At 40.7% G+C, this 26,361-nt stretch overlaps 1 protein-coding gene across 2 annotated transcripts in view; it reads right to left on the reverse strand.

Moving 5' to 3' along the window:
• Positions 1 to 23,106: 23,106 nt before the first annotated feature.
• PRRX1 (paired related homeobox 1) overlaps positions 23,107 to 26,361 on the reverse strand; it is an 84,864-nt gene continuing 81,609 nt past the window's right edge. For both annotated transcript variants that reach the window (XM_086693589.1, XM_086693591.1), the window contains one exon: positions 23,107 to 23,304. In XM_086693589.1, the coding sequence (XP_086549715.1) occupies positions 23,211 to 23,304 (94 nt within the window). In that variant the 3' untranslated portion in view covers positions 23,107 to 23,210. The remainder of the gene's footprint in view (positions 23,305 to 26,361) is intronic.

Genomic DNA, 26,361 nt, shown 5'->3' on the forward strand with positions numbered 1-26,361 from the left:
GATGGGCATCGAGGAGGGCACCAGTTGGGATGAGCACTGGGTGTTGTATGGAAATCCATTTGACAATAAATTTCATATTAAAAACAAAACAAAACAAAACAAAAAAAACAAAATTAAATCTGGGCACCCCTCTGTTAAAAACTCTTCAAAATGTCTCCGTATCGTGAAAGTAAAACCACCATTTCTACAATAACTTATAAGGCTCTATAGGATCTGGCGCCTGATGTTCTAGCATGCTCCATCAGGCTTATTCTGCTCCAGAGGAACTGCCTCTATGTTGTTCTTTAAACATGCTGGTTATGCTGCCCTTTGAGGCCTGCTGCAATCATTCACTCTGGCCAGGATACACTCATACCCCCACGTTTGATCCAAATCCCACCTACTCTTACTGGTTGGCATTACAACCTGCTTCCTCCCCTGTCATTTCTGACTCTCCTTACTCCATTTTCTGTTTTCTATTTCCCATAGAAATTATTACTTTCTAACATGCTATAAAATTTACTTTGTTATGTATGTTGTTTACTGTCTCTAGAACGTAAGCTCTATCAATGTGCCCGACAATCTAGAAGCATGCTTGCAGACGAGGCACCTGGGTGGTTCAGTCAGTTGAGCATCAGACTTCAATTTAGGTCATGATCTCACGGCTTGTGGGTTCGAGCCCCATGTCGGCTCAGAGCCTGGAGCCTGCTTCAGCTTCTGTGTCTCCCTCTCTCTCTCTCTCTGCCCCTCCCCCACTCCCACTCTGTCTCTCTCTCTCTCTCAAAATAAATAAACATTAAAAAAGATTTTTTAGAAGCATGCTTGCATATAGGAAACCATATTTTTTTGAATGGTTGAAGGTTGCTTGAAGGCAAGAAGCCCAACCCAAAGTTGGGTTATGTTCGCATAAGTAGATCAAGTCATTTGCAGAACAAATCTGAAAGGAAGACATTCTCAATCCTATTCTTCAGGTAAACAAGAAGTCTGTGACTTGCCCTAATTCGTGCAGCTAGTATATAGGGAGCAGGCTCCAAATCCTGGTCTACTTGACCCCAACTCACTGTTCTTTAAGCAGTGTTAACCTGCACGTCAATAATCAGCATGAGATTAACATGGGCAGAGTGGGGGGATCTTACGTGAGTTTCATCACTCAAAAAGCTGAGCATAATAAAGGTGCAGAAAAAAAAAACAGGTTAATAAACAAAGTTGGCAAAACCCTTTCTGAAAGAATCGAGGCAGTAAGAGTAGAAGAAAAGAGGGAAAAGGACAGTATTCTCAGAGAATCACAGAACGGGCAGGAACATAGAGACTGTGCAGTCCTCATTCAACAGATGAGAATGCTAACGTCTGGGGGCAGGACAATTTAATCCCGTTAAAAATAGCTCTGACATGGCAAGAGTCAGGATGGAAACTTGGACATCCTGCTGTATCCAGTGCCCTTTTGATCATATCTCCTCCGTAAAGTAGAGCTGCTCTTCAAAATAAAATTGGCCACTGTGAGAAGACACAACAAAAATTTGAACAATTCGATTTAACTCAAGGGTGAAGGGAGTGGACTACTCAGGATGAGAAACTATTTTTAACAGATTATTTTCAAATTCAGATGATAACAAAAACTACGTTTAGGAGTGTTAAATATTAAGGCTGCAGTGATCTATACTAATTAGCACACTATTGTTAATGTGCATTGCTGATATATAAACACATGCTATAAATACATAAATACAGGGGCGCCTGGGCGACTCAGTTGTTAAGGGTCTGACTTTGGCCCAGGTCATGATCTCACAGTTCACAGGTTCAAGCCCCGTGTCAGGCTCTGAGCTGTCAGCACAGATTCTGAGCCTGCTTCAGATTCTGTGTCTCCCTCTCTCTCTCTCTGCCGCCTCCCCCCACCACTTGCGCTCCGTGTCTCTTTCTCTCTCAAAAGTAAACATTAAAAAAATTTCAATACACGAATACATATTTTTAACACATAATTATGCTTTCTATCGTAATCCAGAACTGTTTTCTCTCTTAAATTCCAAAACCTTTTCACAAGACATGGCCCACCTCTCAAATCTAGCAGATAGGCATTTATTTATGTGTGTACGTGTGTTACGTATGTATAAGTACTTATTTATGCCTTGTCTCTCAGCGTGCCAGGACTATGCACTCATTGCCCAGATTCTCCCCCTGCCCCACCCATGTATATTTATAGCCACCAAAGCTGCATGGAGGATAGGCGGGTCCCCCAAGCCTCAGCATGAAGCAACTTTCCAGAGCACCAGATCCTTCCTTCTCCCTTCTCAGTGGCCAGCGTATCTCTGGCATTCAGGATTCCATTCCGGCTGGCTGCCAAACAGCCAGGAGAGCTACAAAACAGAAGAAGAAGAGGGTAAGAACGGGATTCCAGAGGACCTTACCCTGGGGTCCAGTCTCTTGGGTTAAATTATAATACATTACTAAAAACTGTTAATTTCTCTTCAATTAGTTTTCTATTCAGTACATCAGAAAATGCTTCCTTCTTCCTAAATAGGTTAGTGTGCAATAAAAAGTCATACTTATGCTATATCCTATGTTTTCCAAAAACCTTTTATAGTGGCTCTTTGGGCACTCATCTGCCTACTTCTAAATTATCTTGCATAGATCTTTCTTCAGACAATAGGATCTTCCAGAGCAGGATCTCTTTCTAGTTAACCTTGTGTGCCTGATAATAGTAATAGTAGTAATTCTTTTCTAAAATTTTTTATTTTAATTCCAGTACACTTAACCTACAGTGTTATATTCGTTTCAGGTGTACAATATAAACATTTCCACACAACACCCGGGGCTCGTTGTGGTAAAAGGATAATCTTAATCCCCTTCACCTATTTCACCCACTCCCCACCTCCCTCCCCTCTGGTAACCTTTACTTTATTCTCTATAGTTAAGAGTCTGTCTTTTGGTTTGTCTCTTTTTTCCTTGTTCATTTGTTTTGCTTCTTAAATTCCACATATGAGTGAGATCATATGATATTTGTTTTTCTCTGATGGACTCATTTCACTTAGTATTATACCCTCCATATCTATCCATGTTGTCGCAAATGGCAAGAGTTTGTTCTTTTTATGGCTGAGTAATATTCCAGTGTGTGTGTGTGTGTGTGTGTGTGTGTGTGTGCACCACATCTTTTTTTTATGCATTCATCTATTGAGGGACACTTCTTCCATTCAATAGGTTGCTTTTTAATATTGTTGGCTATTTCTTTGGCTGTACAGAAGCTTTTTATATTGACACAGTCCCAATAGTTTATTTTGCCTTTTATTTTCCTTGCCTCAGGAGCCATATCTAGGAAACTGTTGCTATGGGTTTTGTCAGAGAAATTTTTGCCTGTGTTCTCTTCTAGGATTTTTATGTTTTCAGGTCTCACATTTAGATCTTTAACCCATTTTGAGTTTATTTTTGTGTATGGTGTGAGAAACTGGTCCGCTTTCATTCTTTTGCACGTGGCTGTCCAGTTTGCGCAACACCATTTGTTGAAGAGCCTGTCTTTTTCTCATTGCCATATTCTCACCTCCTTTACCAAAGGCTAATTGGCCGTATAATCATGGGTTTATATCTGGGCTCTCTATTCTGTTCTATTGATCTATGTGTCTATTTTATACCAGTACCATACTATTTTGATTACTACAGCTTTGTAGTATGTCTTGATATCTGGGACTGTGACACCTCCAGCTTTGTTCTTCTTTTTCAAGATTGCTTTGGCTTCAGGGCACCTGGGTGGCTCAGTCGGTTGAGCATCCGACTTCAGCTCAGGTCACGATCTCGCAGTTCGTGAGTCTGAGCCCCGCGTTGGGCCCTTTGCTGACGGCTCAGAGCCTGGAGCCTGCTTCAGATTCTGTGTCTCCCTCTCTCTCTGCCCCTCCCCGACTTGCGCTCTGTCTCTCTCTGTCTCTCAAAAATCAATAAATGGAAAAATTTTTTTTAAAAATTAGGAAAAAAAGGTTGCTTTGGCTTTTTGGGGTCTTTTGTGATTCCATACACGTGTTAAGATTATTTGTTCTACTTCTATGAAGAATGTTGTTGGTATTTTGATAGGCATTGCGTTAAATCTGTAGATTGCTTTGGGTAGTATGGACATTTTAACAACATTGATTGTCCCAATCCACAAGCATGGTATACCTTCCCATTTGTTTGTGTTGTCTTCAATTTCTTTCATTAATGTTTTATAGTTTTCAGAGTACGTGTTTTTCACTACCTTGGTTAAGTTTATTCCTAGGTATTTTATTATTTTTGGTGCAACTATAAATGGGATGATTTTCTTAATTCCTTTTTCTGCTGCTTCATTTTTAGGGTCTAGAAATGCAATGAATTTCTGCATATAGATTTTGTAGCCCACAACCATAATGAATTCATCTATCAGTTCTAGTAGTTTTTGGGTGGAGTCACTAGGGTTTTCTATATGCAGTACCATGCCATCTGCAAAGAGTTTTACTTCTTCTGTATCAATCTGAATGCCTTTTATTTCTTTTTGTTGTCTGACCGCTGTGGCTAGGACTTCCAGTACTATGTTGAATACAAATAGTGAGAGTGGACATCCTGGTCTTGTTCCTGACCCAAGGGGAAAGCTCTCAGTTTTTCCCTCTAGAGTATGATGTTTGCTGTAGGTTTTTCATAAATAACCTTTATAGTGTTGAAGTATGTTCCGCCTAAACCTACTTTGTTGAAGGCTTTTATCAGGAACGGTTGTTGTACTTTGTCAAATGCCTTTTCTACATCTATTGAGATGATCATATGGGTTTTATCCTTCTCTTATTAACGTGATGTATCATGTTGATTGTTTTGTAAATATCAAGCCACCTTGCATCCCTGGAATCAATCCCACTTGATTATGATGAGTGACTTTTTAAATGTATTGTTGGATTCGGTTTGCTAATATTTTGTTGAGGATTTTTGCATATCTATTCATCAGAAATATTGGCCTGTAGTTCTCTCTCTCTCTCTCTCGGTAATGTCTTTATCTGGTTTTGTATCAGGGTGATGCTGGCTTCAAAAATTGAATTTGGAAGCTTTCCTTCCTTTTCTATACTTTTGGAATAGTTTGAGGAGAATAGGTATCAATTCTTCTTTCAATATTTGATAGAATTCACCTGTGAAGCTGTCTGGTCCTGGACTTTTGTTTGTTGGGAGTTTTTTTCTTTTTTAAATTACAGACTCATTTTCATTGCTGGTGATCAGTGTGTTCAAATTTTCTATTTCTTCCTGATTCCGTTTTGGAGGTTATATATTTCTAGGAATTTACCCGTTTCTTGTAGGTTGTCCAATTTGTTGACATCTACCGTTTCCTAATATTCTTGCAATCCTTTGTATTTCCGTGGTGTCAATTGTTTTTTTTTTTTTAATTTTGTTTTTAATGTTTATTTATTCTTGAGACAGAGAGAAACAGAGCGTGAACAGGGAGGGGCAGAGAGAGAGGGAGACACAGAATCCAAAATAGGCTCCAGGCTCCGAGCTGTCAGCACAGAGCCCAGTGCAGGAACCGTGAGATCCCTGGACCATGAGATCATGACCTGAGCCAAAGTCGGACGCTCAACCGACTGAGCCACCCAGGCGCCTCTCCGTGGTGTCAGTTGTTATTTCTCCTCTTCCATTTCTGATTTTGTTTATTGGATTCTTCTCTTTCTCTTTTTTTCTGGATACTGTAGGTGTAAGGTTAGGTTGTTTCTTTGAGATTCTTCTTGCTTCCTGAGGTATGCCCGTATTGCTCTAAACTTTCCTCTTAGAACAGCTTTTGCTGCATCTCAAAGATTTTGGATCATTGTGTTTTCATTTTCATTTACCTCCATCGATGTTTTGATCTCCTCTTTGATTTCTTGGCTTGTTCATTAATTGTTTTGTAGCGTGTTATTTAACCTCCATGTATTTTTGTTCTTTCCAAGATTTTTTCTTGTGAATGATTCTTAATATGAGCATAATGCATCACAATTTTCCAAGGATGTTCATACACCCTATCTCACTTTATTTTCACATGTTGCTAAAGTATACATATTAGAAATTTAGGTCTAAAGACATTTACAAGACTCATTTGGTATCATAAAACTACTAAGCTGTGACTCTGGATCTAGAATATAGAACTCTTATTGCTACCAATGTTAAAAAATAGTATAATAATAATAAGAAGAAGGTTTTTAAAATCCATTAAACTTAGTGATTACAAAGTCATTGGAGATATTCATGAGTATAGTTTCTGTAGCATAGTGGTAATAAAAGCAGTTTTAAAAGTCTGTAGTATGTCTCACAGTAAGAAAATGGAAAAAGAAAATTAACTTGAGGATTTTGATAGTAAAATGGAGACAGGTAAAAAGATCAGGTTGATGGAGTTGCAGGTCAAGAGCCTGTTTTTAGGCCATAAAATATGAGCATATTGACATGTAATAAGAGAGCAAAAAGGCTAGAAAAACTATATCAGCATGGTATAAAGAGTATCTTCCTGAAGAGTTGTTTTGAGAGAAGAGCAAAATAAAGACAAAAAGTGTCTAGAAAGAGAGAATTTTATCTTCACGTCTCTCTTTAAATTGCATTTTTGAAAAAATACCACAGCCGCCGATTTCAAATTAAAAATACATGAAGATGTTCTACAGACGTATCTTCTATTCATTCAACAGATGTTGATTAAGTCTCTGCTCTGTGATAGGCACTGTTTACCCTTGGATTTAACTTCTCGGCAATGACTCTCTGAAGTAGTTGTTTCGATCCCCACTTTTCTGATGGGGAAACTGAGTCTATCAAGTCTGTGATTTTCCTAAGGTCTCCCAGCTAACCCAGGGACAGGCCAGTGTCTCACAGGAGCTCTTTCCAGCACATTAACCCCCCTTGCAGAGGATTTACCACCTACTAGGCCAGTAAGACAGGTAAAGTGGGCAATTACTGGATACCCTGGACACACCCACACGGGGGGCTGTGAGGCTCCTATCCACCTGGAGACCATCAGAGGAGGCTTCGTAAAATAAAACAGTTTAAAATATCTCTTTGAGATATTTAAGAAGCTATTTCAAATACGCAGCAAATGTTCTATTTTTAACTGCCTTGTTTTTCTGAAATTCTCGCAATGCCTTTGAGAAAGGCGTTGCAGGAAGGAAACTGGTGTTAGCTACTTTGTCCTCTAGTGCAGTTCTTTCTGGAGCCACCATGTGGTATTGTTGTGCAATGAAAATAGCTCTGTCTTCCGGCAACCTGGCCTTCCCTTGCCCAGTTCCAATCTGAGTATCTTCTCTGAATATTACCTGTCAATTCCGTAATAGGTGCTCGTATCCTTTCCCTGACGTAGGGCTTTATAAATGTCTACGTTCTCCACTTTCTCTAGAAGCTGAGGGAAATGGCTGGCCAAATACATTTGTTCAGACAAAAAGCCACTAGGGCATCTGTTCCCCTGTCACTGTTTCAAAGAAAAAGGACACTTGTCTATCTGTGGGCTGGCTGCCTTTTATCACAGCATCACAGGGGATAGCAGTAGTCAGCCCACACTCTGTTGGAGCGACCCCATGGCCAGGGCATAGGATAGCACCACTCAGATGCACTGGCTTGAGCTGGTTCTTTGATGCTCCGCAGCTCTTCCATCATGAAAGCCACATAAAAGCACATGAAAAATTAGGTCTCACATTGTCACCCCCTAAAGGGAAAACTATCGCTGGGGGAGGGCAGTTCACACTGGCTGGGATTTGTGGAAGGAGAACACTGAGCTTTGGAATTTGCACCGGAAGTCCTGGAATCTCCTTGGAAACCTCTGGAAAGGGTTGGGTCTCAAATTTCCCATCTGTCCTTGAAAGATTATCCTTGTTTTCTACCCATCAGGATCACCATCGTTACTGTTTATTAAATTCTTATTGGCTTTACATTATTTTGCCGTCCCGTCTGGATACGCTAAAGGACGATTGCTCAGACACCATCTGAGATTGTGTTGGAAGTGAAACAACACCTCAAATCAAATGGAAAGGGTGTGCTTAAGGCAAATAGCCGTACAACCTCTAATACTTTTGTATTGCTGAGGAGTTTTCAAAGTATCTTCTCATGCATTATCTCTTTCGATCTCACAGCAACTCTGGAAGGCAGGTATGACGTTCAGTGATTTTCCTCAAGTCACCAAGTGACAAAGGCAAGGTGGAACTCGGGCTTCTGATGCTCAGTACATTGTGTTTCCAGCATGCCTCAGCTACCCAAGCTAAGAGGCAGAATATAACAAACAATTTATTTACGCTCAATAAATGGAGTTTGGGACACAAGGCAAGGAAAAGGCATGACAAGGGACAGAGTATTGGGGAAACAAAGGACAGTGAGATTTCACTGATCAAAATATAGTACATGCTTGGAACTCCCTTTTGGTAGAAATCTCATAAAATAGCTGGGTAGGCTGCAGGGAAGTTGATTCCACAACTTAAGAAAATCTCATCAGCTAATGTTTGTCATGATGTCTTTCATTTGAAAATGTGCTTTGCACATGTGAGTGTCTAATAAATGCTACTTGATAATGACAATGAGGACGGATGAACTGAAATCACCTTTGGCACCGAACTTGTCAGCTTTCACATGAGCTGCATGTGATGAGGCACCCTGCATCCCATTACCAGCTTGCTGAGCATTTGAGTCTGTAATAGTCACTTTTAGAACCCACTGTGGTGGGGGTACAAGAACTGGTAACACAAGGCCATATACACGCAATGCCAATCATCCCGATGAGGACTGAAAAATTCAGTCAATCATCTAGGGATCTATCCACATGACACCAAACATCTGGATCCCTGAGTGTTTCCAGTTTTCACCAGCTTGGTGCCATGTAGATGCTTACACTGACTCATAGAGGCCAGTAATGCTCCAAGATAAATAAACTTTTACATAGCATGGCACATTTGGGGCCACAAGAGTATATTCCATTCATTCCTTCGCTCGGTAAACACATTTGTAAGAGGGAGAACTGTGTGTCACCAATCACTGTTCTGGTACAAGGGACCAAACAGATACAAAGTCCTCATGATCTAATTCAGGAAGACAGTGATTATAATGCACGGTAATAAAGTCTATCATAAAGACGTAAACAAAATGCCAAGAGAATGCAAAGCGGAAATGAGCTATCTCTAACAGAGCCTGCAAAGCTTCAAAGATGAGGTAGCATTTGAACCAGGCTTTGTGACACGTCAGCAGAGTAGGCGTGGGTGTTCCAGGTGAAAAAGAAAGTCAGGGAGTAGCATATAGGAAGACAAAGACATTCTTAAAAGCACTTTTTAGAAAAAATGAGAAATTAGGAGGGAGTAGAACTTGAGGTATATTGGCTATACCTTCTCGAGGTCCTGTGCATTAGAGGACCAGGCTTCAGTCGGCCTCCACCTACACACCTTCTATGAACCAAGAAGTCCTTGGGAAAGAGAACATACTCACTCAGAGCTCATATCCATGCCCTCCCCACCACCCTACCCTTATCCTTTGCAGACCACAGTCTGCTTTCCCAGGGTCAAAATGCCCCTGTCCAAATGGCCCCCAAACATACTGGAGAGCTTGCAAAGTCCTTTCCCCCAAATCCATCCTTCCAAATGCAGACCACGCAATTGATGAGAGCACCCACGGGCTGAGATGAAGCCAAAGAGGGTGAGCGTGTGGTCAAGCCTGGATGCATGAGCTAGAGTCCACGTGGTGTGTATGAGGTCCCTCACTCTGTGGCTGAAGCTGAATGTCGGCTGTAACCAGGGGCTGGGAGCAGCCACCCCACATGCTTAAGAGTGGAACTCACAAGAGTCCAGGAAATCTAATTTAGAAGGTAGCCTGCCAGATTGTTGTAAAGGCAGGATACTCAACGTGGGATAGTACAGCATGTATTATTTAACAGTCTGTTACCTTGTTTTATAACTTTTAAATATCTAAATGCCTGTTATATGAGCTTCCACTGATAGCCTTGACCTGCATTTTATAAATTTTAAAGACAAGTCTGTATTTTGGGGAAACTGGTTAGAGAAGGAGCTGGAAAGGCTGGGTCCAGACTGTGAAGGGTTTTACATGAAAGGCTTGGCATAGACTTTTCTAAAAATAGATTTGTGAGATGTCAAATGGCTCAAACTTCCCTCTTTCATATCTTCTCCAACTGCTCCTGCTCTCAGAGATGCCTTTCTTTTCCAAGCTACTATTATGATGATTGGCCACAACATAGAGGTTAGCTCTTAATTAGACTATCGAATTGATTCATGAATATCGTCTTAACTCCCCTACCTGACTATTAGCTCTAATGTAAGATAATAAATGTCTAACATTTATTTTTTATCTTCCGTGGACGTCTTGCATAATTTTAGGGTGGTTTTTCTAGCAACTACTTAAGGATTCATTGCACAAAGTTGTTGACGAAAAGCAAATTTCAGGGTCACAACTGAGCCATGTTCTGATGCCAACCTTTTCACATTCCTCTATCCTTTTGGGACTGGCTATACAACTTGCAGCACCCAGTGCAAAATGAGAGTGTGGGGCCTCTTGTTCAAAAATGAAGAATCCCAGGAAGGAGATAGGGCCAAGCCTGGGGTCCTTCTGAACATGGGGTCCTGCATGATGGCACAGGTATGCTTCCTTTTCCTCACTTAAGACAAGATGCCTTTCCAGCAGGCTTTGTTAGTCAACTCAGTGGAAATGGTCCTTATAACTCTCTCCCAAAGTGTGGTTCAGTGGTAGACAATCTGATTTTAGATGGTGCACAGATGGACATTTGTTTAGTGTAATGGTTATGTACCAATGTGTTATGATATATGTAATAGTTATGCAAATAGGCTTTAGGGAAATACAATTTGCACATCAATCAATAACTTCATGTTTATTATTGTTTGGGACAAGGCTAAGTTAAAAAATGGATTGAATTAAAGAAATATATTAAGTAAATAAGAGTACGGATGGTATGCAGATGTTGTAGAAAGCATAAGATGGTATTTACATGATGGGAGTTTGGAAGCCGTGCAAAACTGAATGGTTAAGGTGTCCTAACGCCCTTATCTATTTGAGTAGCATTCTTGGGCCACATCTGACCTTTGATTTTTTGTCCTGGCAGATCCCTTTTTTGTGTTTTCCTACTTGTCTGGTACAAGGTTTTCCAGTTTTGAAGAAGAAAGTCCACTGAATCTGGAGTCTGGTAGTCCCCAGAAATCCCAAGATCCCACAGTCCGTGATGGACCCCTTCACGCTACCCTTTCCTGACCCTATTTTGCAGATGGAGAAGACTCTTTCTTTACTAGGGGCAGAAAACGGAACCACAAAGCTCTTTCTACCAATTTCGAGTTGACTTTCCACCCAAGCTTTTGCTCTTCCCAATTTTAGACCTGTGCATGCAAAATTTTAGCAAAGATCATTCGAGACAACTGCCCGAACTTATACCCTTTATTTAATTAAAATACTTTTGTTTTTTCAATTTTTTTTGAATGTTTATTCATTCTTGAGAGACAGAGCACGAGTGGGGATGGGGTGGAGAGAGACAGAGGGAGACACAGAATCCGAAGCAGCTCCAGGCTCTGAGCTGTCAGCACAGAGCCCGAAGCAGGGCTCGAACCACAAACCGTGAGATCATGACCTGAGCCGAAGTCGGACGCTCAACCGACTGAGCCACCCGGGCGCCCCAAATTAAAATACTTTTAAAAGTACAAAATGAAATTCCTAATCTTATTCGATCTTATCAACCTTCCAGGAAAGTGTTAGTATATCTGTATTGCCAAGTGGCTTGCCCCGGATTGCCCGGAGGGTGAGTCTCTGTAGGAAAGCTTGTATATAGCTCTTCCAGTTTCCAAATGTGTAATATTTCCACAATCCTTTGCTGGGGCACTTAACACCAGAGCTCCAGGATTCCATTCTAGAATGAGATTTCTTCCTAAATTTATCCAAGGCCAGTGTTCTACATTCCCAACAGCTATTAATCTTAGGGACTTGGGAACAAGAAATCCGAATTCCTAGGGATTCCCAAAGTCATAAGGTATTCTTAAAATACTTCCAACGTTCTTTATCCTCTGTACTCATCATGGACGTCTAAAAAGTGCTTGTTTAATAAATATATTTACTGGGGCGCCTGGGTGGCGCAGTCGGTTAAGCGTCCGACTTCAGCCAGGTCACGATCTCGTGGTCCGTGAGTTCGAGCCCCGCGTCGGGCTCTGGGCTGATGCCTCGGAGCCTGGAGCCTGTTTCCGATTCTGTGTCTCCCTCTCTCTCTGCCCCTCGCCCGTTCATGCTCTGTCTCTCTCTGTCCCAAAAATAAATAAACGTTGAAAAAAAAATTTTTTTTAATAAAAAAATAAATAAATATATTTACTATTGCTGATGAATTTATCAATGTTGATTGTTAACAAGTAAGAGATATTAAGTTTGGTTGTACCAGCAAGAACTATGATCCACAGCAGATATTCAAACAGTAGAGAACATTATTGGGTACTCTTTAAATGAAGTAACATTTGGCTTTTCAAAACAGGATAACGGCAGCACATAGAATCGCATGTCAGTATTATCAGCTGAAGGACTCATTTCGCCTCCCCAACTTGTTATTTCTAGAAATGCTATTCCAAGAATTTGTATCAAACATTCCACGTGATTAGACTTACTAATATTTGTTTTATTTACAGGAACGACTCTGTTCGCAGCACAGAGACCGTGGTCCGACCACAAGCAAGGCTGATCAGACTGTGATCTCTCCTGCGTGCTGCCGCCCTCCTAGTGAAGATGCTGCCTTTGCACTTGCCCTCCACACGTCCCCGCTTCCCGAGATTCCTTCGACTCAGCAACGTCTCTGCGTTGCTGATCAAGTTTAAATCTCTCAGGAGATAATACATTTCTCGCCATTTTCTTGATTTCTCAGCCTATTTTCCTTGGGATTCATTTAGAAAAGACGATAAAGGTAAAAGATACACTGGGAGAAATTTCCAAATGAAACACTACCTGTGCCGAGCAGGGATCCAGGATCGCAAGCGTCTGGGCGGAGCCCTTAGGTCAAATTATTTGTGTTCTGAGAAAGAGAAGGGCAACAATTAACTAAGGTTTGTAAAAGCACTTCCTGTTTTTAAGTAAAGAATGCTTTAAGCCTCATATTAGGTAATAAGCGTTCTACATGGACTTAAAATCCAGTCTTCCCAGGAAGAACTATTATTTAGGAGTTAATTGCTGTTGCTTGTTCAGTCTTTCTGTGGCCGTCAGATTATTGCTGAGTGGGGGCCTCATAAACAAGAAGCTTCCTAGCCTGTCCTCTCCAGACCAAATGGACATGTGTTTCCCATTTCAACATTTCATTGCCCCAACTGAAAACAAATCAGCTGTGTCTTTGGGATCTGAAGGGGAGAAGGTTGGGATTTATTCCTGGACAAGCCTGAGGAAAACATTACCCTAATGGATGAAATATGTTTGTACTGAAGACTTCTTAGAAGTGTTGAACTGATCTTTCCCAACTCGATCTCCTTTTCTTTGAAAAGAGAGAAAATGCCAGAAAGCCCTTCGGTACTCTCCTAGAGCTTTGTCCTCAAAGGAGGAGTAATGGATACAACTTGCTTTGGTTTCGGTAAGCATCAGAAGGAGTGGCCACTGTCTTTGGAGATTATTCACGCACCTTTGACAATGTGGTCCAGAAGTCCCATTCTCTGTTGGCCATACACAGCAATAGAAACCCACTTCCTGTTTTCTAAAGCCAAATTCCTCCTTTGGTTCAGTTTTTCCCAAGAAGGCTCTCCCTGATTTCTCAATACTCAATGTGGTCAGCAAGAAAATCGGTGCTGGAAAAAATATTTGACTTTCTGTGTAGAAAATAATGGTCTCCTAAGACTGCAAGCCCACTGTGGAGGAATTTTGGCTTATTTTATGTTTTGTACCCTGATGGAGCACAGGAAATAGGAAAATAAATTATTTTCCTTGGAAAACCCTGAGTGTGTTTGGTTTAGCAATTGGACAATTTTTAAGAGTTCAAACTGGCCAGCACAATGTGGAGCCATTCTCAAAACGTCATGTCAGGGTCTGAAGCATAATTAGGAAAATTCATCAACACTAACGGCTTTATTCTGAAATCTGTGCGATAGGACTGCCCGGCCAGCACAATATGTGGGTATTTTTCTTTTCCGGGTTTCATTTTGCCATAAAAGCCTTGGAAACACAAAGAAACTGGAGAGATGGCATGCCCCACAGGGTCCCCAAGGACCCGCTAGCTAACCAGAAGCTGGCACCTTGCTTGTTTCAGTGCTAGGCCACTCAAGCAGTGAAAGTATGTCAGAGTGGTATAAAAAGTCTATTTAAAATTATCCTGGGGCACCTGACTTTGGCTCAGGTCATCATCTCACAGTTCGTGGGTTCGAGCCCCGCGTCGGGCTCTGTGCTGACAGCTCAGAGCCTGGAGCTTGTTTCAGATTCTGTCTCTCCCTCTCTCTCTGCCCTTCTGTTCACGCTCTGTCTCTGTGTCAAAAATAAATAAACACTAAAAAGAAATTTTAAATAAAAAAATAAAAAATAAATTATCCTCATGTAGATACCCAAATCAAACTGAAAATGAATTGTAGAAGTCACTCACAACGAGAAACCTCACTCAAGCTGGTAAGCCTCCATCTGGAGATAGCATGAAGGAACTCTTCTTATTTTAGGCAAGAACAAACCTAGGCTCCCAGAACCAACCTGATTGTCTCTTAGCAGAGACAATTTGGGCAGAATCATCAGGGGTCAGTCTGTGGTTTGCCCTAGATTACCTTCTGGCTTTCCTATTCCGTGGTATGATGTCTTTCTTTTTGAGTTTTAATTTTTTTAATTTTTTTAAATGTTTTGTTTATTTTGGAGACAGAGAGAGACAGAGCATGAGCAGGGGAGGGGGAGAGAGAGAGGGAGACACAGAATCTGAAGCAGGCTCCAGGCTCCAAGCTGTCAGCACAGAGCCCAACGTGGGGCTTGAACCCATGAACTGTAGATCATGACCTGAGCCGAAGTTGGTTGCTCAACCAACTGAGCCACCCAGGCGCCCCTTGAGTTTTAATTTTTTAAAGTGAGACCGTAGGTTTTCCTTACAATCATCATTCTGTAATGCAAAACGAGAGTTTATGTGGCAAGATGATTCGCATTCGTGTGAAATGTAAGCATATTATCTCATGCTGAAAATCAGATTCAGTTTGTATTTGGTACCAACGTGGTTGCCTTCCAATAGTAGATGGTGCCTAAATTTCAGGAAATTTCAAGGTACGCATACAGATATATTAATCATCAAGAGAAGTATAAATACAAGAATAAGTAATAAAGATTATAATAATGGTTATCATTGCTTATTTGCAGATCCTAGTTCTTGAGGCGTTGAGGACAATTCTGAACATATAATATTCTCAGAAGTGATAGTGGGAACTTTGTTTTGGGTCTGGATGTTCCATCAGTTGATCAACACACACCATGAGTTTAACCATTACTTTGCAGCTCAAGCCATTGATCAACAACGGTTCCTAGATCTCACTTCCTACAAGTCAAACTCTTCACCACAGGGTCGTTCCAGGAGCTTCTGTTTCTGCTACTACATACTTTATTGGTGTCTCTAACTTTTTCTTAGAGTTCTACAGTCAGGCTATTTTTAAATCAACTTTATTGAGGCCATAGTTTACATACAAGAAAATATACTTAGTTTTTGCATGTGGTTTGAAGAGCTTCAACAAACGTGTGCGGTCATGTAACTATCATCCCAGTCAAGATAGAGAGAACAGTGCAATCACCTCAAAAAAGATCCCTTGTAATGTTTGCAGTCAATCCTCCCAATTCCATCCTCAGGCAACCTACTGAATTTATACTCCTCCAGATTGGATTTGTCTTTTCTAGAGTCTCACGTAATGGAAACAAACATAGACACTCTTTTATCTGTATCTTCTTGTAGTCAACACGTTTTTGAGATTCATTCGTGTTGTAGCATGAATCAGTAGTCTGGCCTTCTCCCTGCCAAGTAGTATTTGATTGTATATATATACCACACGTGTGTTTATTCATTCACCTGTTGTGGGCATGTAGGTGGTTTCCATTGGGGCTATTATGAATCAAATGGTTATAAACATTTGGGTATAAGTTTTTACATAGCTAAATGTTTTCATTTCTCTTGGATGAAAACGTAGGAGTGGAATTTCTTGGTTACATGGTACTGTGTTTTCAGCTTGATAAGAAACTAACACAATGTTCTACAAAAGGATTATATCATTTTTCATGTCCACCAGCAATGTATAAGATTTCCAGTTGCCCTACAACCCCACCAACAGTTGGTATTGACGATCTCTTTCATTGTAGCCATTCTAGGGGGTAGGTAGTGGAAACCACACCAGTGAAAGACATTGCTTTACATAGATTTTGTTCCTTTGGAACTAGAAGTCCACTAACCAGTTATCTAAAATATATAAACAATGAGGACCATTTTGAAATGAATTCTGTGCTTCAAGTCCATGAGCTATTCTTTCAAGTTTTGGGTCATTTGAGATTTTGACAAGCTTACATTTTTTTTTACCTTCGTACAAGTAACCGATTAAATGATTAAGCAAAAATGGACCTAGTCCCAAGTTCTGAGATAAGCTCATAAAGACAGATAACCTTTGGATATGGTTTCTCAGCCAGTCAAAAATCATATCCAATTGCACTCTGTCATTATCTATCTCATTTTTCTCTGTTTGTTGTTGTTGTTGTTGTTGTTGACAAATGAGAAACTTACTAAAAAAATCCTCTTGGGCATCTTCAACTTTGTAGCTACCAGACTGAGGATAAAGCCATCAAGTAAAAGAGTATGGAATCCCTACCATACTAAGTTTCTTTTTTTTTTTTTTAATTTTTTTTTTCAACGTTTATTTATTTTTGGGACAGAGAGAGACAGAGCATGAATGGGCGAGGGGCAGAGAGAGAGGGAGACACAGAATCGGAAACAGGTTCCAGGCTCCGAGCCATCAGCCCAGAGCCCGACGCGGGGCTCGAACTCACGGACCGGGAGATCGTGACCTGGCTGAAGTCGGACGCTTAACCAACTGCGCCACCCAGGCGCCCCCTAAGTTTCTTAATTTGGGGGCACCTGAGTGAATAAGTCGGTTAAGCATACAGCTCTTGATTTAGTTCAGGTCCTGATCCCATGGTTTGTGGGTTCAAGCCCTGCATTGGGCTCTGTGCTGACAGCACAGAGCCTGCTTGAGATTCTCTCTCTCTCTCTCTCTCTCTGTCTCTCAAAATACATAAACTTTAAAAATCTTTAAAAAAAAGCTTTCTTAATTTTTTAAAGTTCTTCAAAAAGGAAAGTGACAAGTACTTTAGAATATCCTAACCTACCAGTTTACTAATCCTGCCCATTTAAAAGAGCATAATCAACACATCCTATCCTCTTGTGGTCATATTCACTTTTATCTTTTTCTAGAAAAGCATCCATTCACTAGTTTTCTGGGAAACAAGTAAAACAAGACTACATTTTAGCAGGGGGCTTGGATTGACCTAAAGACCAAATGCAAACATTACTTCAATAAATCAAGCTGGATTCGCTTTTTAAAAGGATCCTTAAGGAAGTTAATACTGTTAGAATACATAGCACATTTTCCAGGAAAAATGGAAGGGCACATTTCCACACCGTAATATCCCGTACAGTTATGGATGATAACATCTTAGTAAGTGAGGGTCACATCAGCCTTCAGGAAACCTAGCTGCTTTGCTTCCTTGGTCCTATATAGGCCAAAGCAGGCCTGAGCATAGACTAGACTGAACATAAGCCTGAGATTATCAAACTATTATACAATGTCCTATATTATTATTAGGTACAGTTCCACATAGTACGTTCAGAAATGTCCCTCAGCCTCCATAGGTCACCATGAGTTCAGTCCAGGTATGTTCCAAAACTCAATAGAGTGGGATAAAGACAAGGGTCAATTACTGTGATGTCTCCAACAGCCAGACCAGCATCATCATAGACTGCCTGTAGGGCTTCTTCCCTACACACACACAGGGAGAATATCTGTTATCTCTCTTCCTTAAAACTTTGTAATATCTTCCTGGACATATGCTTCTGGAATACCTTCTGCTGTCTATGACTTTCAGATATGGCCTATCATGTTTTCCCATCATATTTCTTTAGTTAATGATATGATGTTTAACCAATTTATAATGAAAAGGTGGTCTATATAATGAGTTCTTTGATATTTAAAAATTATTTTATATTGTCAATATTCATAAATATCAAGCTCATTAGTTGTCTTGTTCAGCTCTTCTGTATGCTTCCTAATTTTTAATCTGCTTTATCATTGGCTGAGAAAAGTACGTTAGAATTTCCAACTGTGATTGTGGATTTTTATGTAATTCTGTCATTTTATGTTCTATAAATTTTAAGGTCATGTCATTAAATGTTTAGTGTTCTTTCAAACTGTTACGGCTTCGTGTTGAATTGTTCTTTTTGTCATTATGTAATGATGCTCCCTATCCCGAATGGTGCTTTGCCTTGACGTCTATGTTATCTCTCATTCATATGGAAAGACTAGGTTTCTTTGGTCTAATACTCATCTGATTTATATTCTCTTCAAAATCCCATCCTTGTGTTTTATGCATCTCCTGTCAATAGCATATACTCGCAGACTATTTAATGCCATCTGACCACCAGCAATTTATTTCCTATTGGCGTGAGATGGGGGAAAGAGGTGTATTCTTTCCTTGGGAGGATGGGGACTGAGTTAGGTACCCAGTGAGAGAGACTGCAGGGTGTGTGGGAGCCAGCCCCAGACTTCAGTTTTTTGAGGCTGAAAGAAGGACATGTCACAATCATTCCCAGACCCCCATGGTGACTGCTTTTTCCCTCACTGACCCAAAAACAGTTGACTCCAAGAAGACTCTCTGAAAACTCGCTTGGAGCCAGGAAGGCAGAGGTTGGGAGTGAGGAGAAAGAGGGAGGGCCGTCCAGGCTGAGGGCAGTTCTCTAGCAGGCTGGCATCTGACACTCCATCCCTGAGGAGAAGGGACATCGTACAGACAAGAACACTAGGGAGACGGAACTGAACTAAAACACTTACAGGGCCTCGTCTTCCCTCAGAAATGATCTCTGTGCTCTAGGGCTTTGTGTCTGAGCTCTTCTGTGTCACTAAAGAGAAAAAAGGAATTCATTGAAACTCTGTAGTCACTGTTCTGTAGAATTGCCATTGGGGTAGGGGAGAGGGCGTCTCAACTTCTGAGCGCCATTTTGGTATCCCAGGCAAAACACACACACACACACACACACACATACCCTCAATTTTTAAAAAGTTTTTATTTAAATTGCAGTTAGTTAACATACAGTGTAACATTTCAGGTGTACAATATAATAGTTTCAGGTGTGCAATAGACTGATTCAACTCTTGCATACGACATCCAGTGCTCAGCATAGCAAGTGCCCTCCTTAATCCCCATCGCCCATTTAACCCATCCCCCCACCCCCTCCCCTCTGGTAACCATCAGTTTGTTCTCTATGGTTAGGAGCCTGTTTCTTGGCTTGCCTCCTTCTTTCTTTGCTCATTTGTTTTGTTTCTTAAATTCCACATATGAGTGACATCATATGGTATTTGTCTTTCTCTGACTGACTTACCTCACTTAGCATAATTCTCTCTAGCTCTATCAATGTCCCTGCAAATGGCAAGATTTCATTCTTTCTCATGGCTGAGTAGTATTCCATTATATATATATATATATATATATATATGTGTATATATATATATACACACACATATATATAAATAATAAGCAAGTATATATATGTTTATGAATATATATAATATAATATTATAATATAATATATAATGTTATATGTTACATATAATATATTACATATATTATATATAATAAGCAATTATATATGTATATATGTATATGAATATATAATATAATATTATAATATAATATATATAATATTATATATTACATATAATATATTATATATAATAAATACATGTGTATATGAATATATAATATAATATATATTATATATTACATATTATATATATAATAAGCAAGTATATATATGTATATGTGTATATATACACCCATATAAATTTACACACACACATACATATACCACATCTTCTCCATCAATTCATCACCTGAAGGACACCACTTGGGCTGTTTCCATAATTTGACTATTGCAGACAACATTGCTATAAACATCAGGGTACATAGGGTACCTGTATCCCTTTGAGTTAGTATTTTTGTATTCTTTGAGTGTGATTGCTGGATCATAGGGTAGTTTTATTTCTAACTTTTTGAGGAACCTCCATACTATTTTCCACAGTGGCTGCACCACTTTGCATTACCATCAACAGTGCAAGAGGGTTCTCCTTTCTCCACATCCTCGCCAACACCTGTTATTCCTTGTGTTGTTGATTTCAGCCATTCTGACAGGTGAAGTGATATCTCATTATAGTTTTGATTTGCATTTCCCTAATGATCAGTGATGTTGAGCGCATTTCATGTGTCTGTCTGGATGTCTTCTTTGGAGAAATGTCTGCTCATGTCCTCTGTCCATTTTTAATTGGATTGTTCATTTTTGGGGTGTTGAGTTGTGTAAGTTCTTTATAGATTTTGGATACTAACCCTTCATCAGATATGTCATTTGCAAATATCTCCTCCCATTCTGAAGGCTGATTGTTTCCTTTGCTCTGCAGAAGCTTTTTATTTTGATATAGTCTCAATAGTTTAATTTTGATTTTGTTTCTTTTGCCTCAGGAGACATGTCTAGAAAGAAGTCAATGTCAAAGAAGTTACTGCCTGTAAAAACACCTCAATTTTAAGAGTAGCTAGGCAACAGGAAAACCATCTTGTGTATACTTGTGGGAAGAACAGTGAGGTCGCCCACATTCTATGCAATATGTTCCCTCTTTTCTTTTTACATTTTTCCTCCTCCTCTTGCTGCCACACTTCCCTCATCTTTAAATTCCTTCTGCTTTCATACCACACAGAGAGCCTGGGCCTCCTGACCTTTTCAGGACTCTTTTCGCTGTTTCTGAGTTGCCCCTCGATAACATAGAAGGGAAAGGAAATCCACAAGGGGATTCCAGTAGGATGTTAATGCTTTATGTATGTTGTATTAGTTTATGAGGTAGGTATCATTGTACAAAAGAAGAAAAAAGACACAGAGGGGATAAGCAACTTCCCAAGATCACACTGCAAATAAGTAACCAGGCAGGGACCGGAAACAAGGTCTGTGTTTGTCTCATTACATCCCGTTATCCCCTCAAATTCCCCCCTGTAGAGTTCTCCTCAATGTTTGCAATTCTGCAACAGGATTCTCAGACCCTACACACATACCTCTCTTTTGCCCCTATTCCACGTATCAAAACTATGTCCTATTCTTTGAAGATCATGCAGGAATGACGATGGCTAATAACTTCAAGGTATGGGTCACCTGATAGAGACCAGATAATGGATCCTGGAAACTCATATTCTGAAAGCACAAATTTAGGTACAATAGTAAACTGAGGGAGATGTTTTTGGCAGAAATCTTTCAGAGCCATTGACTCTTCAGTGCCTAGAAGCTTGATTGGGTGAGTTAAGATATATGCAGGATTTTTTTTTTTTTGTCTTCTAAAAAATATAACATTCTTCCTCCCCACTTGGCTACAGCAAAGTCTAGAATTACACAAACACACCCACCTCAGTCTCCCATCTTCCCCTGCCGAGGCGGTAAGATATACATGCCCATTCTTTTCTCTCCACATTTAACAAATTTTGAAACATGATATGCACAGAAAAGTACAGAGATCAACATCATGAACATGTTGTACTTACCACACAGCTTTTGTTAAACTTTAAGACTTGTCATATTGGCTTCTCGTATTTTTTATAAGATATTTCAGATGTGTTTGAAGGACCCAGTGTATCTCTCTACCTCCTTACTCAGAAATTGCTTTTCTGAAATTATTATTCTGAAATTGTTTTTCACTCTTACGCGTCTTTTTACATTTTTGCCACTTACATTTGTGTTTACAAACAATACATGATTTTAGTGTGCATTTTTAAGCTTCATGGAAATACGGTCATACAGCTTTCTGCAACTTATTTTTCCCCCTCAGAGTTATGTTTCTGAGAAGGATCCAAGTGGATATGTGTAGCCATGGTTCATTCATTTTTTATTTCTGAATAGTATTTCATTATATGAACATATCACAGTTTATTTATTCTCCCGTTGATGGACATTTCATTTGTTTCCAAAATTTTGTTATGACAAGCCATTCTGCAATGAACATTTTCGTTCATGTCTTCCTGTACACATGGGTGAGTTTCTCTAGCTGTCTGGTTTTGCTAGCCTTGATTTACCTCTTCTTAACTGAGTGACACTAAGCAAATAAATATATGACTCTAAGAAGTAGTTTTCAGATGCCTTCAATTTGTAGATGACCTGGCTATCTTCCTTTCAGGAATGCTCCTTTTTTATAACTAGAATAACATTTTCTAGGAAGTCCAGAGTGTCAGGCGTTAATTTTTTGACAGTGTTATTTCATGTATTCATTTACTATTACATCCAATTACTTTTTTTTTTTTTTTAATTTTTTTTTCAATGTTTTTTATTTATTTTGGGACAGAGAGAGACAGAGCATGAACGGGGGAGGGGCAGAGAGAGAGGGAGACACAGAATCGGAAACAGGCTCCAGGCTCCGAGCCATCAGCCCAGAGCCTGACGCGGGGCTCGAACTCACGGACCGCGAGATCGTGACCTGGCTGAAGTCGGACGCTTAACCGACTGCGCCACCCAGGCGCCCCCAATTACTTTATTAGGGGTAATCCAAAAGGCACAAGATGCTATATAACTATATAATATTTATATATATAATATAATATATTATATATATTATATATTATTATATATAATATATATAATATAATATATAATATTATATTATATATATTATATAATATTTAAATGTCCAGGGTGGGAGAATTAGAGTGTGTGGTCATTGAGAGCCATGTCTATGAGTTACAACAAGCATCTTGAAATGCAGGTAGTATGGGAGAAAGGAAGGAAAGAAGGATGAAAGGAAGGAGGGAAGAAGGGAAGGAAGCACTGAAGGAAGGAAGGAGGGATGGGCTGAAGGGAGGGAGGGACGGAGGGGGAGAGGAAGGAAGGAAACAAAGGAGAGTAAGAGAGAAGAGAGAGGAAGGAGGTGTATTAGTTAGGTTGGGCTAGGTTGCGGTAACAAATAGACCTGGTTGTATAATGATTAAACATGATAGAACTTTATTTTTCTGTCATATAACAGGCCAAGATGGTTCCTGGTCAGCAAGGTTGCAGCTCTGTTTCCTGCAGTCACTTTTCAGGATCCCAGGTTCTGCTGCTTTACCATCTTTAAAACATGGCTTCCGAAGTTGAAGTCCCCTGGGGGCCAAATGCTGCGGTAGTGCCTAGAACTAGAGATGGGGACAAGAGGAGATGTGTTGGTGCCCGATACAGGCAGACACCCTGGTCCGGATGCACAGTACGCCTCCACCTGCAGGATACAGTGACTGGATCATGGCTGTGCACAGAACAATTCAGGACCCTAGAATCCACCCTCAGGATTTTTGTAACAGGAGCTTGTTTCTCTGATCTTTTCTCCAAAGTGAAATGGACGGATGGTAGCCTGCTACGTGGAGAAAACTTGCCTGCGGAGATGGGAGGCAGACAGAGTTCTGACGATGTCAAGTCTCAGTTCTAGTGCCCGAGGTTCTCAGAGCTACCCTTGTTCCTATAGCCCCTCCTTTTGTTCTTTGAACACCCCTACCCGTCTAATAAATCCCCTAATGAAACCATCTCAGCCTAATTAGAGTTGAGTTTCTGCCACTTGCAACTGAAAGGTACTTGACAATATAGAAACTGATAAGTAAGTGGAGCATTATCTATTACAGGACTTGAAATCTAGAAGCAGATGACCAGAGGCACTTCATGGAACAGGGAGGATCTCTACCCAATCCCAAATCTCCCAGACTCCCAAGGGTCAGACAATAGTAAACTCGTTTTTCAAGCAGAGTCGGGAGGTTTGAGACACGGTGGAAGATATAAGGGCTTAGAAGTATAGGGGAGAGAAATGACTGGAAGTGTTCTTTCTCGGTCCCTTCCCAAACCTCTCTGCTGTCCCTTCTCCCCATAAGCCTGAAACAATGTGTCAAGCTCCCCCCCACCCCCCCACCCCCCATTCACCGCAAAGCATCATATATGGAGTTGCTGCTAAGGATGAAGGGCTGAGTAACTGTCCCAAACTCTTCTGCCACCCTGTCTCAAGGGAGAGGACTAAAGGAGGCTTTCAAACTGAGGTCTTGGGTGAGCAGAGCTCTGTCCTGTTTCTAAGAGGGAAAAACAAAGTGAGGCCAGAAGGGATTCACATTCAAGAATTACATCTCAACAAGGTTTCTGGCATGGGTTTCTGTTTCATGGAATCTCCAGAAAGTGACACAAAAGACAGAGCATTAAAAAAGGTGTATGGCACCCATCGCCTGGGGACACTAGAGCAGCGTCTGGGCCCCGGGGACAAACGAAAGTCCGAGTGTTCACATCCATAAATTTGTTATAAATCAACCTAACAAACCGTTCAACAAATTCTGTTCTACCCTCCTATTTTAATGAACATACTTTCGCAGTGACCCGGCAATTCAAGCTATATGTAGAATTCTCAAACTATTTGGAGTTCCTTTCCAGAACACGGCAGTGTGGGGACGCTCTGACTCTCGAAAGCCAGCCTGTGGCCTGTCCACTTCTCTTTTCCCATCCACCCACCCAGCACCAAAAGCAGACCTGCACATACAAAGGGGGCAACTGCATTATGCATATCCCAGATTCATCTGCGCATCCTGACCCACACAAATATTGGTTCACAGGGGCCTGAAAGTGGGCTCAGATGATTGAGCGGGGAATTCTAAATCCCAAGTGCCTGAAGGATGGTCTGCAATAAGGAGTGCAGGTTCCAGGTGGGCACGTCCAGTTGGCCCTGCAGACTCGTTGCCCAGGAGAGGGGCACAGTCAGAAGAGTGCTCATGGATGCCAGGACAGACTGTGCGGATCTTGCCTGATCTAGGGACTTGGGCCTTCTTCCAGGATCTGGGATCTCAGGAGCTGCTTGGGTTCCAGCAATACTTTGGGTTCAGTGAGCAGCCCTAGGGGGCTCTAAATAAAATCCCTTGTAATTTGAAGCGGGTGGTAGGTCTCTGCCACCTGCAGCTGAAAGAATCCTTATTAATAAATTTTCAGTGCCAGAATGTCTCAAACAAGGGGCCTATAAGCCGCTGTTTCTGGTTTTTCTGAAACGCTTATTCTTACCCTGACTTGTCAAAAGGCACCTTCTTCCTCCAGCACCGTGGTAAACTGTACTCTAGAAAATCATGCAGCCAGTGGCCTTTCCTACATTCCCGTTAAGCTGGTCTGCTCTACAGCATTTGAGCATATTGAACATTCCCTTCTCTTTGACAATTCCTCTTTTTTCAACTCTGGGATAACAAACAAGCTAATCTTCCCCTATTTCTCAAACAGCTCCTTGTAAATTGTCTTCCATAGCCTTCTCTCCAACTGTAGATGTTCTGCAAAGTATAAGCTTCCTCCCTGGGTTGAAACTACAGTTGGCCTTTGAATAACCTAAGGGTGAGGGGCGCCAACCCCCGGTACAATAAAAAATCCATGTATAACTTTTGGCTCCCCCAGAACTTAACTACTAATAGCCTACTCTTGACCAGAAACCTGACCAGTAACACAAAAAGCCTATTGACACAAATTTTGGATATGTATTATATGCTGTATCTTTACAATAAAGCCAGCTAGAGAAAGGAAAACATTGTTAAGAAAGTCATAAGGAAGAATAAACACATTTACAACACTGGACTATCAAAAAATCCACGTATCAGCGGTCCCACGCAATTCAAACACGCGTTGTACAAGCATCCTCTAGACTTCCAAAGGCCATTTATCAGAAGCATGATTTGAGCACGGTGACGATGCTCTCTCTTCTCGAAGAACTCATTCGCTCTGGTACCTCACGGTGTCACCTCCTTAGAGATGAATCCCAAAGTTCTATCTCCATTCGTGACCTTGCCTTCAAGCCCTACTTGCATATCTTCACTTACTGGACACTGACATTTTGGTTTTCAAGTTCAGTCACACGCTTAAAACTGCAGTTATTGTCCTCTGTCACTGGGTCTCTCCTCTTTCTCTTGGGTTGTGTTGTCAGTTTTGTCCACCGAGGGATTCATTGTCCTGGTTCCCGGGTTTCAAACCAGTATCTCTAACCTCTCTTTCCCGCCCCCCACCCCCGCTGTTTTTCTGCTTCTTGTTCCTGTTCTGCTCTGGAATAGCTTCACTCTTTGGCCACAATGATCCTGCTAAAGTTGTATTTTTTTGCATGACCTCCTTTTTTTTTTTTTTCCTGATTGATAACTTCCAGTGGATTTCTATGGCCTGAGCAAAATTCCAAACGCCTCTGCCTTGACACACAATACTTTGCA

Source organism: Puma concolor, chromosome E4, assembly GCF_028749965.1.
Source record: "Puma concolor isolate L17-30 chromosome E4, mPumCon1.1.hap2, whole genome shotgun sequence".
Taxonomy (NCBI): Eukaryota; Metazoa; Chordata; class Mammalia; order Carnivora; family Felidae; genus Puma; species Puma concolor.